The 15,285-nt window shown below is 42.6% G+C and overlaps 2 protein-coding genes across 4 annotated transcripts in view; both read left to right on the top strand.

Moving 5' to 3' along the window:
• Positions 1 to 13,278, top strand: part of COL8A1 (collagen type VIII alpha 1 chain) — a 162,604-nt gene extending 149,326 nt beyond the window's left edge. For 2 of the 3 annotated variants that reach the window (XM_059164367.1, XM_059164368.1), the window contains 2 exons: positions 5,595 to 5,925; positions 8,599 to 13,278. In XM_059164367.1, the coding sequence (XP_059020350.1) occupies positions 5,598 to 5,925; positions 8,599 to 10,508 (2,238 nt within the window). In that variant the 5' untranslated portion in view covers positions 5,595 to 5,597 and the 3' untranslated portion in view covers positions 10,509 to 13,278. The remainder of the gene's footprint in view (positions 1 to 5,594; positions 5,926 to 8,598) is intronic. The other variant, XM_059164369.1, reaches the window with a different exon arrangement.
• A 35-nt stretch (positions 13,279 to 13,313) lies between these two features.
• LOC131825205 (keratin, type II cytoskeletal 8-like) lies at positions 13,314 to 15,070 on the top strand. Its single transcript, XM_059164370.1, has one exon. It carries the CDS (start codon positions 13,375 to 13,377, stop codon positions 14,842 to 14,844), a length of 1,470 nt encoding a protein of 489 aa, XP_059020353.1. The 5' UTR covers positions 13,314 to 13,374; the 3' UTR covers positions 14,845 to 15,070.
• The last annotated feature ends 215 nt before the right edge of the window (positions 15,071 to 15,285 follow it).

Raw genomic sequence — 15,285 nt, 5'->3', positions numbered from 1 at the left:
AAAAAAGAAGAAACCTCCCGGGAAAAAAAAGAATACAATAGAGAAGTCAAAATGAGGATAGCTGAAGATGAAGAATTAAGTTTTGAAACAATGGTTTACATTAGTGAAGGTCACCTATAACTACCATTTTGATAAATAGGACTTTCTGGGGGTTTTTAGTATTGTGTCTTGAAAGACAAATAAGCCTCCCAACTTTCACATCTCTAACCAAAATTGGCTTTCTCAGAGGTGTCTTCCACCACCCTTTCCAAAGCAGCGTCTTCTACCTCGAGTCATTTTTGAACCCTTCCCCCTGCTTTGTCTTCTTCACAGCACTCAAATCTAAAATTGAAAAATTTATCTTCCAGTTGTTTATTATTGCCTGTCTCCCCCCACTGGAATGTGAGTTCAACTAATTCACTCCTTTCTCTAGTACCCCTCACGGTAACAATTAATAGGCACTCCTTACCTACCTACGCCGAATGAATGAATTGCTCCGAGAAATGCAAACAGGACAGAACTTTCTTTAAGAGGCATGGGAAAGCCAGGAAGACAATTCTGGTGAATATTGCAGGGGTAGTATTCTGTCTGACTGCCCCTTGCTTCAGGAGCGATAAATCTGAGGATGTGAGAAACCATAAATCCTGCGTGAAGGGCTGCCCAGCAACAGATGAGAGAAGCTTGTTCACAACACTCACACACACACACACACACACACACACACGCACACATGCAAACACACACATGTGCGGATATGCACACAGTTTTAGCACCATGTGAAAGGGAAAGTTGGACTTAGGGCAAGAACTGAAGGTTCAAATACTTAAACATTCTTCTGCATAGCAAGCCAAAATCTCACAGGGATAAATGTACAAATAAAATGCTGAGGAGCGTCTAAAATAATATGTATCACATTATTCTGTTATATACATTACAGGTCACATGAGGAAACTGAAACTCTCTGCAGCCCTTCCCAAATACAGGGAACTATTTAGGGCTGTTCAAAATGATTAGGATTGGCGATTCTGACACCAGAATGAATAACTGCCTTGGTTCAGCTGTTCTTTTTTGCCATTTTTAACAAGTACATTTTAATGGCCATTATTGTTTTATTCATCTTAGGTTTATCATTACTGCAGTTAACCTCACATTTATTTTGGCTAGTACCCTTCTTTGAAAGTCTTTGACATTTCATTTGGTTTTGATTTGTCTTTTTGGTCACAATCCATTAATAATAACTTAAATTTGAATGGTGCTTTTCAGCTTACAAAAAAATTCATATTATCATTCGTGTCCTTGAACAGCTCTGTGGGAGAGGCTGAGATGATCATTTCTTTTTTTATAGTTGCTCTTTTATAGGGAAGGAAACTGAGGCTTAGTAAAGATAAGGGACTTGCCCCAAGTCGTAGACACAGTGAATGGCAGCACTACAACTCAGCTCCAGGTCTTTGGTTTCTTCTACATAATGACATGAAACCCATCACTGGTTGGGCTGACTGGCAAAGATCCACTGTCCACACACATTATGTATGTTTATGTTCATGCGTAGTCAAGTGCGCACACACACACACACACACATGCATGTTATCAAATAGAAATCTAAGAAAACAGTGACTGGAACAGCAACTAGAACACAAATCTAAGAAAACAGCATTATTCTGTTGTGCATCCCCAGAAAAAGGAAAAAGAGGCAAGAAAACCCATTACCACCATTTCTCCCAGCAGAAATTCCAAGGCTCCTTCCCGCCACCAGGTGTTTGTATAGCATTAAACAAATCTGATGTTCTTTTGAGTGATTTGGGGAGAACCACCAAACCACTTTGACCACCAAAAATATCCTCAGGGACAAGAGGGAAATTAGTAAGGATAAGTCAAGCGGTAAATTCTAACCACGGCCCCTATATAAATACTCAAGTTGAAACTGAACAAAGTTTATTTAAATAAAGAGCCAAAGAAATGGCAGATGGCAGACCAAAGGAGGTGGTTTTCAGGAGAGAAAGGCCAAGCCTGCAAGAGGAAATAATTGTAGTAAAGTAGGATCCCACTGGGCCATTGGTATTCAACTGGTCTTCCCAGGCATTTCACTTCCTTCCAGTTTTCCAATGTTTCATTAGATTGTCCTGGTTTAAAGATTATTAAGTATAATCCAACACATTCACGGAACTGATGGAAAGGTGAAGAGCCAAACATGCTAGTTTATTCTTAAAGACATCTCCCCAAGTTCAGGATTTAGTAATTAAATTCCGTCATCCCCAAAGATAGAATTAAGTCCCAGCTTAGACATCACCAGGTATCACCATACATTTCTGGTCTGGGTTAGCATGTTCAACTCTCTAGTGACTGCCTTAGACACTGAATGTTAAGGACGTTAGAGAACAACCGGGTCTTATTTTTAACAAATAAGAAAGTTGAAGGGATCTGTTCAGATACATAAAACTGAGAAATAAGGTCTGAAGTTCCAGTTTTCTGAGTGGACAAAGAAAAGAATAGTGGTATGTATAGTATACTGTAATTTGTGTCCTAAAGGTGTGTGTAGTATATATGCATATTCTTAGAACATCTCCAGAAACATATGAGGAAAATGGGAAAAGCTGTTACTTCCAAGGGAAGGGATTGAAGCCACTAGATGGAAGTGGGTGGGAAATTTACTTTTGTTGTGGATATCCCTTGCTACTCATGAATAGTTTATACATCTGTCATGACTACTAAAAAAGTATAACTTCTGTGGGGGCAGGCCCCATTGACCATTTTATATTTACCTTTGTAGTCCCTGGATGGGTTTAGCATTGTGTTTGGTAAGTAGTTAATAAATTTATCATTGAGTACTTACACATGTTCTTCTTTTCCCATCTAGAATAAAACTGACTATTACCAACTATAAATCAATACTAATTTTGTAGCTCTTTCCAAATGGTTTATAGTAATTATTCTTAGACAGAAAATAACTACTTTCTATCTCCTCCCATTTACCAACACATGTATTATTTCGAGCACATTTGAATCAAACAGTTCTTGAGACTTTATGAAATGGAGAACATTTTATAAATCATTTTGCTGACAGATGTTTTGGGGGGAAATGACTAGTTAGTATACTGAGAAAAATTGTAAAGCAGTGACTTTTGTGGTAGAGATTCCATTAAATATTTTCTTAGGTGCTTTTTATTAACCAATTCTTCTTCTTCTTCTTCTTCTTCTTCTTCTTCTTCTTTTTAAAGATTTCATTTATTTATTTGACAGAGAGAGATCACAAGCAGGCAGAGAGGCAGGCAGAGAGAGAGGAAGGGAAGCAGGCTCCCTGCTGAGCAGAGAGACATGGGGCTCCATCCCAGGACCCTGAGACCACACCCGAGCTGAAGACAGAGGCTTTAACCCACTGAGCCACCCAGGTGCCCCTTAACCAATTCTTCTGTAGCCTGTTCACACTCTTGGCATTACTCTTGAATAGGATGTTGCAAAGTCAACACATATTTTCTAAGAAGTGGAAAACTATGATCCAGAATTAAGTAAGACAGAAGCAAAGAAAACAAACTCACAGAATGGAAATTACAGTTATTTAGAGATAGGAGTTTATTCAAAGTTCTTACATTAAAAATTACGAAAACCTTGCCATTTCTTTCTCCAGCATAATCATGACACTCCACTGAGGATTCAGATTTTCATCAAGACCTTTCAAAAGGTGTGGGAAGCGCCTTACAATGCCCAGTACTCGGGAGAACAGACTTCAATATGTGCCACACTTGCCCTCTAGTGGGCCTTTGTGGGCATTGCAGTTCCCTGGGTTTTTGGGTTTTCAGCCAGAGGTCTTTTTGAGGTGTTTTTTTTTTTTTTTTTTAAATTTTTTATTTTTTATAAACATATATTTTTTATATACATATATTTTTATCCCCAGGTCTGTGAATCACCAGGTTTACACACTTCACAGCACTCACCAAATCACATACCCTCCCCAATGTCCATAATCCCACCCCCTTCTCCCCAACCCCCTCCCCCCGGCAACCCTCAGTTTGTTTTGTGAGATTAAGAGTCATTTATGGTTTGTCTCCCTCCCAATCCCATCTTGTTTCATTTATTCTTCTACCCACTTAAGCCTCCATGTTGTATCACCACTTCCTCATATCAGGGAGATCATATGATAGTTGTCTTTCTCTGCTTGACTTATTTCGCTAAGCATGATACGCTCTAGTTCCATCCACGTTGTTGCAAATGGCAAGATTTCATTTCTTTTGATGGCTGCATAGTATTCCATTGTGTATATATACCACATCTTCTTGATCCATTCATCTGTTGATGGACATCTAGGTTCTTTCCATAGTTTGGCTATTGTGGACATTGCTGCTATAAACATTCGGGTGCATGTGTCCGTCCAGCTGGATATAGTGTTGAGGTGTTTTTTTAATAAACATAAGCCCCAATAATATTTATTCCACTAACTGTTAAATTGCAAAGGATGCTGTTAAAGGGATTTTCCAGTTCATTCTCATGAGTGGCTAAATATCGTTGTTTTATTTACACAACTAGTTTGCCTTGTAAACTCCTTTCTTTCGTAAAAGTTTCTTTCATAAAAGAAAAACTTCAGTGCACTCCAGGTCCAATGAGGCAAATTCCAAATTAACGACTTTATAGTATTTAAGTAGAACAAAATGGCATTCCATTATGTGAGTAATTATAATAGTGATTTTTTAAATATTTTGGGACTGTCACATGAAGTACCTTCCTTCCAATTCAGAAGACTTGTGCAGTTTTCATTATTGTTGTTTGCTTGCTATTTAACACTTACATTAATTTGTGACCGCACCAAAGCAAAGGACAGATGAAAAATCTCAGCCTATCAATTACTGTTTCCACTTAGAATAGAATTTCGGCACGTACTAACAAATTCCAACTTACCACCAAGTTTGCCTCCTTTTGGCCAACGTAACCTAACTATTAGGAATAAGTTTAGTGTAAATGTGTGACACTCAAAATAACAGTAATTTAAAGATGATGATAAACCTTTAGCTCTTTATTGTGTAAACAAATTTCAAACCTAAGAATTAATAGGGGCCTTCATGCTCAGCAAAGGCTGAGGTTTATTCTAGCTTGTTACTAAACCATGCGCAGTACATGAATTTCACTTCCTGGTCCATGGTTTCTGATCTGTTTCCAGGTAACATATCCACCCAGCAGCCAGCAGCAAGGAAGAGGAAAAACAGGGCCACTCTTCTTTAGGATCCTTCTTGGAAGTTGTACCCATTACAACTACATCCAATTGGACAGAACTTTTTCACATCACCACACCCGGCTAAAATGTCTTTATTCTGGGTTGCTCTGTTCCAGCTAAAAAATCAAGAGTTCCAATACTATGGAAGAAAGCAGAATTGATATCTGGGGACACACAGCAGTATTTCCCACAGTTTATAATCCCACTGATTGCCTTCATTTGACAGTTCCTACTCTTTTCTGTTTTTTGCATGTTTTCTACTGAGAGGTAACACCGTTCTTCTTTTCGTTTGTCTTCCACAGGGGACGTTCTGATGATAAAAATTGTTTCCTTTTTCTCCCTCTTCTTTCTCTAAGTAAACTTGTCACTTGGCCTGCCAGTTTTCACCATGTTGGTGCATTCATTCCTTCCACAGGCGATGGCTGTACCACCTGGCCCTCTGCAGCTGCTGGGAGTGCTGCTTACCATTTCCCTGGGCTCCATCAGGCTCATTCAGGCTGGCGCTTACTATGGGATCAAGCCGCTGCCACCACAAATTCCTCCTCAGATCCCACCACAAATTCCACAATACCAGCCTCTGGGCCAGCAAGTACCTCACATGCCTTTGGGCAAAGATGGCCTTAGCATGGGCAAGGAGCTGCCCCACATGCAGTATGGCAAAGAGTATCCACATCTACCCCAATATATGAAGGAAATTCAGCCAGTGCCAAGAATGGGCAAGGAAGCAGCACCTAAGAAAGGCAAAGGTAACATCATATTCCTGTCCTGTTAGGAAACACCAGTTTTCTAAAATCTGAAACTATAAGATCAGGGGGAGAAGCTAAATTTTAGAAATTTTTATTTTGGAAAGTGTTACTGACAGTCATTGTTTATGGTGCCCTCAACTTTATCCTTGAAAAGTTCAGGACTCAAAAATACAAACAAAATTACTGTTTTATGTTGTGCTTTATTATTTTAACAGCATTAAATGGCACAAAACATATTTTTACTCCCTTATTCATTATCTCTTCCAACATTTCGCAACTATTTAATGAGCATCTATTTTTGTGTCAGAAGCTGGGCCAGATGCGGGGGAATTAAAGCAGGCAGGGGTGGGGGCAGTGGCAAGCCTACAGGAAGCTGCTGGAAGGTGCAGAGAGCAGGAGTGCTCTGGCCTCTTCCAAACTTGTCTTCCCTGACCCTGAGGGAAACCAATCCAGATTCACTCCCTCTCACTGACACTCACGCAAAAAGGACACCTCTGCTTAAGACGGTTGAAACTAGAGATGAGCAGGTTTTCAATGAAATTTTCTCCGCATGACGCACGAAGCCCTCGAGTGAAAAATCACACATGACTCAGTGCAGCAATATATTATCAGTAAGAATTAAAAAACAAAAACAAAAACAAAAAAACAATGGACATTGGGGAGGGTATGTGCTATGGTGAGTGCTGTGAAGTATACTGTAAACCTGATGATTCACAGACCTGTACCCCTGGGGCTAATAATACATTATATGTTTATAAAATTTTTTTTTTAAATTATAAAAAAGAAAAAAGAAATCCATTATCTTAAAGAAACAGCTTTCAAATGCTTTTCGGCGGTTTTTCAAGAGCACAAGATTTGAAATAGGAATAAATTCTAGTTCTTAAGAACCAACAGCCTTAAAAGATTTTGAGGAAAGTTTACAGCATCATCTAGTGTACAAAGAAAAACTTGTGCTAGAATACCTTTTAAAAAGTATCTTTGAATACCATTAAAACTGCGTTTTCCCCAACAAGTACCTGGCTGACTTGTTTCTGCTTCAGTAAATAACTTTGGAAAACTCAAAATTAAAAAAAGTGACTAGTCAGTCTTCTTTAATGGGAGAGCAATGTTGTTAAAGACCTACTATGTTAGGAATATATAAATATAAATGTAAATATAAATATATATATTTATATATATGTCTATATGAATGAAAGCACTTTGTGAACCAGGTGCTGGATAAATGCCAGTGTTTTGAAGAGTGCTTTCATTAAGCTACTACACCTATTAACCAATAAACTGAGAGGAGACCGTGAAGGCTAAGGACTGAATGTAGAGATGACAATTTTTCCCACTGTCTTCTAGCCATATTCACTCGTTATTCAACACCTACAAAATGCTTATCACTGTGAGAGACACTTTCTTAAAACTTCATGAGGTTCATCTGGATTCCTAAGAAACTCAGCATTTGTAGGAAAGGAATTGCATCAACATAGCAATTCCCTTTGAGGAGGTAGAGGCCATTCCTACTGGTCCCTAAAAAGGCAGGAACTCTAGGTCTGGGGTACTAGTGAATTTGGTGTTAAGAGGCTTAGAGGCCAGAAATGAAAGACCTGGAAATAACATAATACTGTATGTAAACCATATTTCAATTAAAAAAAAAAAAAAAACACCTCTCTGAAACTAGTTGTCTTCGTCAGTAAAATAAGATTTGTTGAGAAAATCAATGGCATGGGTAATTAAAAATGCTAAGTAAATATTAAAGCATCATAAAAACTTTTGAGTTGCTAGAGCTGGTCATTCAGGAAACCCTAGCTAAGAACAGAGTACATGCCAGGCACTGTGCTGGACACCCAGGACTCCTGATGAGGAAGACATGACCCTGCTCTAGATGCTCTTGATATCGTAGTATGTCCTACACACTGCTTAGAAATAACATGCTGTTATCGTACGAGACTGTCTACTTAGCATAAATGAAGTATTCCCAATTTGCTTCTCTTTGGGAGCTGATATTCCACTTCGGGGATTATCTCAGCCATTTCTTTCCCTTCCTTTCTTGGGGGGCCTGCCTGACTTTTGCATCATACTATATTTCAACACAAAAGGAAATATTATTTAGCCACAAGCTATTATATAAAAAAAATCAAGGACATGAAAAAATACAGCATTATGTAGATAAACTAATAAAAAAATAAAAATGGAGAATGACTCCATTCTTTAAAATACACACACACAGACACACACGCACATACACACCCACACCTAGAACACATGAGATGGAAATACATATAAATATCAAGTGATTACAGGCAAATTTGATTTTTCTTTATCTCTTTTTCAATTTTCCAAAATCCCCATACAGAACACACCATAACAAAGGTTTTGTACTTAGAAAAATGTTTCTTCCTTATTTTTTTAGCTTTTCTCCTTAACCAATGTTGATAAAAGCAGCTACAGATATCAGTTCTCAAACACTATTTCAAACATAACAAAGCAATTATTAGCTTGATTGTTCTAAGTACTGATAGTCCTGGAAGACGAACACATTATTCCTAGTGTTTCCTCTCGATAAGTAATAGACTAAGGTGTCAGAACTAAATAATGATCATCATGACTTCCTTGAAGAATAATAACTATTAATTTTTCTCTCTTTTTCCCCCTTCTCCCTCCTCCCTCTCCCACTCTCTCTCCCAGTAGAAATACCATTAGCCAGCTTACGAGGGGAGCAAGGTCCCCGTGGAGAGCCTGGCCCAAGAGGACCACCTGGGCCCCCCGGCTTACCAGGTCATGGGATACCTGGAACCAAAGGAAAACCAGGGCCACAGGGATATCCTGGAATTGGAAAACCAGGTATGCCTGGAATGCCAGGAAAGCCAGGAGCCATGGGAATGCCTGGAGCAAAAGGTGAAATTGGACCTAAAGGGGAGATCGGGCCTATGGGGATCCCAGGGCCGCAAGGACCTCCAGGGCCTCACGGACTTCCTGGCATTGGAAAACCAGGTGGTCCAGGGTTACCAGGGCAACCAGGTGCAAAGGGAGAGCGAGGACCAAAAGGACCACCAGGACCTCCAGGCCTTCAGGGTCCTAAAGGAGAGAAGGGCTTTGGGATGCCAGGTTTGCCAGGCCTAAAGGGTCCTCCAGGGATGCATGGCCCTCCTGGTCCTGTTGGACTTCCAGGAGTGGGCAAACCCGGAGTGACAGGCTTCCCTGGGCCTCAAGGCCCCCTGGGAAAGCCAGGTCCTCCAGGGGAACCTGGGCCCCAAGGCCCTGTTGGAGTCCCAGGAGTTCAAGGACCTCCTGGGATACCTGGAGTTGGGAAACCAGGCCAGGACGGGATCCCTGGCCAGCCAGGATTTCCAGGTGGCAAAGGGGAGCAAGGACTGCCAGGGCTGCCGGGACCCCCAGGCCTTCCAGGAATTGGAAAACCAGGCTTCCCAGGACCCAAAGGTGACAAGGGCATAGGGGGTCTTCCTGGGGCTCTAGGACCAAGAGGGGAGAAAGGACCAATAGGTGCCCCTGGAATAGGGGGTCCCCCAGGAGAGCCAGGCCTGCCTGGAATCCCAGGTCCTATGGGTCCTCCAGGTGCTATTGGTTTCCCTGGACCCAAAGGAGAAGGTGGGGTTGTAGGGCCACAGGGGCCACCAGGTCCCAAGGGTGAGCCAGGGCTTCAGGGCTTCCCAGGAAAGCCTGGTTTCCTTGGTGAAGTAGGGCCCCCTGGCATGAGGGGTTTGCCAGGTCCCATAGGGCCCAAGGGGGAAGCTGGTCATAAAGGTTTACCAGGGCTCCCTGGTGCTCCAGGGCTGCTGGGACCAAAGGGAGAACCAGGAATCCCAGGGGACCAGGGTTTACAGGGCCCTCCAGGAATCCCAGGGATCGCAGGCCCAAGTGGGCCCATTGGACCACCTGGAATGCCAGGCCCCAAAGGAGAACCTGGCATCCCAGGGCCCCCTGGGTTCCCTGGAGTAGGGAAGCCTGGGGTAGCAGGACTTCATGGGCCCCCGGGGAAGCCTGGTGCCCTTGGTCCTCAAGGCCAGCCGGGACTTCCAGGGCCCCCAGGCCCGCCAGGGCCCCCCGGACCCCCAGCTGTGATGCCCCCTACACCACCACCCCATGGAGAGTATCTGCCCGATATGGGGCTGGGAATTGATGGAGTGAAACCCCCCCATGCCTATGGGGCTAAGAAGGGCAAGAATGGAGGGCCTGCCTACGAGATGCCTGCTTTTACAGCTGAGCTGACTGCGCCTTTCCCACCTGTGGGGGCCCCCGTGAAGTTTGACAAACTGCTCTATAATGGCAGACAGAACTACAACCCCCAGACGGGCATCTTCACCTGCGAGGTTCCTGGGGTCTACTACTTCGCCTACCACATCCACTGCAAGGGGGGCAACGTGTGGGTTGCTCTGTTCAAGAACAACGAGCCCATGATGTACACATATGATGAGTACAAAAAGGGTTTTCTGGACCAGGCGTCTGGGAGTGCAGTGCTGCTGCTCAGGCCAGGAGACCGAGTGTTCCTCCAAATGCCCTCAGAACAGGCTGCAGGACTATATGCTGGGCAGTATGTCCATTCCTCCTTTTCAGGATATTTATTGTATCCCATGTAAGAAAAAAAAAGAAAAGAAAGAAAGAAAGAAAGAAAAGAGATTTAAAGAAGAAAATGGCACACCGAAAATATCCAAATGAAAAACATAATTGCTTCAAAACATTTATATAGTTGGAAAGTTATATTTAAGTGAAAATCTAAACCATCATGTACAAATAAAAACTAAGATGCATGTTGAATGCTCTGCATAGCAGCCTGTAATTAAAAATGATGGGATAGATTTATGTATCAAGTACTGACACTTGTGTTGTACCCACTGGAATCATATTAGCTGTTGTATTGTTATATGCTTCCATGATAACCTGCTTATTCAGATCAGTCAATATATTTCAGTATGGAAGATCATAGCTAATGAAAGTCACTTGCTCATATTGTTTAAAGATTTCTAAATATGGCTTAAGGAAATGTCCATGATAACAATTACCGTATTTATTTGCATAATTTCCTCTGTCTTTGGGCAGATGTTTTGCCAGGAAGGTGGGGGAGGAGTCCTGTTGTGTGATAGCCCCAGTGAGAGGGAGTCAGGAGAGCAGAAGGTTTTTAGCCCAAAGGCTATTTCCCTCCTGTCAGAGGCTGTGTCTTTTATGGATGCCAAGTCCTCCTCAGAACTGTGTATCTCCTGTCTCTAAAAGAATAAGTGAGCCAGTCACCTGTGGTGTAATTTACTCAGTAAATTCTGTGTGCATTGCACTGGATGAGACATGTGAGGGACATAAGACAGTGCCCCAAAAGGAGCTAAAAAAAAACACTTGGGAGACAGGAGCCATAATTAATTCACTTATTTCTCAAGGATCTTTTTTGTTTTGTTTTCTATAATTTTTTTTCCTTCCTTCCATGTAATTTCCATGATGACTCAACTAATATAAACTTGTGGAAGTCTTAAGAAAAAAATAATAACTTTCCAGTTTTGTGGAATGTTCATTATCAACATCAGTTTTTAATTGTGTTTACATGGGTATAAAAATTCCCTTCCTTTCCCTACCATTCAAATGACTACAATGAGGTTTCACCCATGAAGGGACTATTGCTATTTTTCAGTAGCGGTTGAATTTTGAAGAAATTTCTTGGTGTAGTATCTATGCAAATTGGAATGTTGTCTCAGGTTCCAAACTCAATTTCCAAAATCCAAGCCATTCTTTATTTGGGGAAAAAAAATTTTTCAGAATTACATAGGAAAATAACTTTTTGAAAAAATAATTTCTTAAGTTTTAAATTTAAAAATGGATCTACTACTTCTGAGTGTAGGTACTAAAATTGTAGGAAAAGAAGTTTGCTTCTTTATAAGCAAACTGTGGAAGAGCTATGTGAAATGTCAAAGGGCATAAGAGCCCATGCTGCTTCTGTCCCCTTATACTCAGCACAAGTCAAGAGTCAATAGAAGTTTAAAGAGAAAAATAAGTATCTTTTTTTCTAGGTTTTTACTTAGGTACATACTAACCACTGCAGGCATTCAAATATGGTTTCAAAACATAGGCAAAATATTTCAGTCAGCTATGAGTCTGCTGCTGATACTACAAGCAAAGGGGGAAATGATGTGGGGCTGTGGTGGTAGAATCTTGTATCTGTTTCTCAAAATTAAAAGTGAGAAGTTAAGGGGAAAGATACAGATGGAAAAATACACAAATAAATACGGTATATACACACATGGAAATGTGTCTCTGTCAAATCTGAATTACTTTAACCATCAAGAAAATTCTCATTAACCTAATAAGTGTCTTTCCCTTATATGGTATATGAGCACCATTTCTTCTCAAATTCTTAAGAAGAGAAATGAGTTCATTACCAGAGGGTTTCTTATTCACTGCTTTTACATGACAAACTTTTTTCATCAAAAGATATCTGACCCAACCTTCATTTTCAAAGCAGACAGCGTCTATGTGGTCAAACATCCTTCAAGTTGGTCTTGAGGATACTGGTTTTGGACTGATGACTATGGGAGGCAACAGGGATCCATTGGGCTCCTTCTGCTGTATAGCTGCATTGAAACGGCTTGGAAGCAAGTCTGATCAGCTGATCTGTAAATCCGTATTTATCTGTACATGTATGGGCTTTTTATTTCCACCAAGTTAAGAGAGACAGTACCTCTTTAGTTAAGATCAAACTTCTTTTAAAAATACCTTCCAACTTATTTATTGGTTGTTACTCAATTGCATATGTATATATATATATATATATGTATTATATATATATACATATATATATATATATAAAACTGTGCGTGAGTGAGTGTGTTAATTATCAGGCATATGCTTCTAACTTTTAGATGGGGAGGAGCAAAATCTATGCCAGATACTGTGTATTCTATAATGGTGCTAATCTCAGAGCTAAATGAATTACTCCATTTAATTAAAAAAAAGAGTTTTAAATAATTATCTATGTGTCTGTGTTTCCCTTTTCAGTGTTGCACATTATGCTAACACATTAGTGTAAAAGCAGATGAAACAACCACATGTTCAAAAGTCTAGGGATAGTGCTTTAATCCCTATTTAATTCAAAACCAACTAGAACTTTTCCATGTGAAATGGACCAAACTGGCATTATGTTATTTAAACACAGAGTATTAATGCAGTATGACATCCCACAGAGGAAAATAATGTCTGTAGTGGGTAACTGTTCTCAAATATTTTATAGAACACCATGAAAGGTGACCATACTGGTGACTTTTTTGAGTTTCCATGATTAGATTTGAGACTTGTCAATAGCAAATCATTTTTGTATTTAAATTTTTGTACAGATTTGAAAAAAAGACATATTAAATATCTTTAAAAGTATGTTTCTCACCTAGAAGCAGCTTCTCGGCCCCTTGTAGAACCTCTGTCAGGTTCAGCCTACTCGCCTCTACTCCAGCCTCCACTCGGGCCTCCACCATGTCCGTCAGGGTGACCCAGAAGTCCTACAAGGTGTCCACCTCCGGCCCCCGGGCCTTCAGCAGCCGCTCCTACACCAGCGGGCCTGGCTCCCGCATCAGCTCGTCCGCCTTCTCCCGGGTGGGCGGCAGCTTCCGGGGGGGCCTGAACAGCAGCATGAGTGTGGTCGGGGGCTACGGCGGCGGGGCCGGGGGTATGGGGGGCATCACGGCCGTCTCAGTGAACCAGAGCCTGCTGAGCCCCCTTAAGCTGGAAGTGGATCCCAACATCCAAGCTGTGCGCACTCAGGAGAAGGAGCAGATCAAGACCCTCAACAACAAATTTGCCTCTTTCATCGACAAGGTGAGGCACCTGGAGCAGCAGAACAAAGTTCTGGAGACCAAGTGGAGCCTCCTACAGCAGCAGAAGACCGCGCGGAGCAACATAGACAACATGTTCGAGAGCTACATCAGCAACCTCCGGCGGCAGCTGGACACCCTGGGCCAGGAGAAGCTGAAGCTGGAGGTGGAGCTTGGCAACATGCAGGGGCTGGTGGAGGACTTCAAGAATAAATATGAGGAGGAGATCAAAGAGCGTGCAGACATGGAGAATGAATTTGTCCTCATCAAGAAGGATGTGGACGAAGCTTATATGAACAAGGTAGAACTCGAGTCCCGCCTGGAAGGGCTGACCGACGAGATCAACTTCTTAAGGCAGCTGTATGAAGAGGAGATCCGTGAGCTGCAGTCCCAGATCTCGGACACGTCTGTGGTCCTATCCATGGACAACAGCCGCTCCCTGGACCTGGACGGCATCATCTCCGAGGTCAAGGCCCAGTATGAGGACATCGCCAACCGTAGCTGGGCTGAGGCTGAGACCATGTACCAGATCAAGTACGAGGAGCTGCAGACATTGGATGGGAAGCACGGGGATGACCTCCGTCGCACGAAGACGGAGATTTCTGAGATGAATCGGAGCATCAGCCGACTCCAGGCTGAGATCGAGGCCCTCAAAAACCAGAGGGCTGCACTGGAGGCTGCCATTGCTGATGCTGAGCAGCGCGGGGAGCTGGCCATTAAGGATGCCGATGGCAAGGTGGCCGAGCTGGAGGCCGCCCTGCAGCGAGCCAAGCAGGACATGGCCCGGCAGCTGCGCGAGTACCAGGAGCTCATGAATGTCAAGTTGGCCCTGGACATTGAGATTGCCACCTACCGCAAGCTGCTGGAGGGCGAGGAGAGCCGGCTGGAGTCTGGGATGCAGAACATGAGTATCCATACTAAGACCACCAGCGGCTTTTCAGGTGGCCTGAGCTCGACCTATGGGGCCCTCCCAAGCCCTAGCCTCAACTATGGCCTGAGCTCCTTTCAGTCCAGCTTTGGCCCCTCCGGGTCCTTCAGCCGTGGCAGCTCCTCCAAGGCTGTGGTGGTGAAGAAGATTGAGACCCGTGACGGGAAGCTGGTGTCTGAGTCGTCTGATGTCCTGTCCAAGTGAACAACCACTGTGGTCCCACCCAGCCTCCCAGCTCTCATGGCTGCCATAGAGCCTTTGGGGGAAGGAGCTGTGCAGGGAAGCATTGGGAACAGGAGACTCACCTAAGACTCAATCAGTCCCAGTCCTCAGCCTGCCCCTGGGGGCGGTTCTGCTGCCCTGGGTTCCCCTTCTTGTCCATGCCTCCAACTAAAAGCCAATTTGAGTGTCTTGTCCCAAATAAAGTCTCAGCCGGCTCAAAAAAAAAAAAAAAAAAAAAAAAAGTATGTTTCTCATCTTGTTCATATCACTGAGTGGACACTGAACCTCATACTTTTTTTATCCCGTCGTATACTGAAGAGCTGCTGAAACAGAGACCAAAAACAATCGCAGCTTAAACAGGACAGTTATTCCTCTTTGACATAATAGCTCTGAGCATCAGCAGTCCAGGGCTCATGTAGTAGT

The sequence above is a fragment of the Mustela lutreola genome, chromosome 2, assembly GCF_030435805.1.
Source record: "Mustela lutreola isolate mMusLut2 chromosome 2, mMusLut2.pri, whole genome shotgun sequence".
Taxonomy (NCBI): domain Eukaryota; kingdom Metazoa; phylum Chordata; class Mammalia; order Carnivora; family Mustelidae; genus Mustela; species Mustela lutreola.
Note: the sequence above shows the minus strand (reverse complement) of the source record. Positions and strands in the feature narration are given on the sequence as shown.

Excerpts from the sequence above, each read along its gene's own strand:
- LOC131825205 (XM_059164370.1), top strand. The coding sequence starts at position 13,375 with ATGTCCGTCAGGGTGACCCAGAAGTCCTACAAGGTGTCCACCTCCGGC.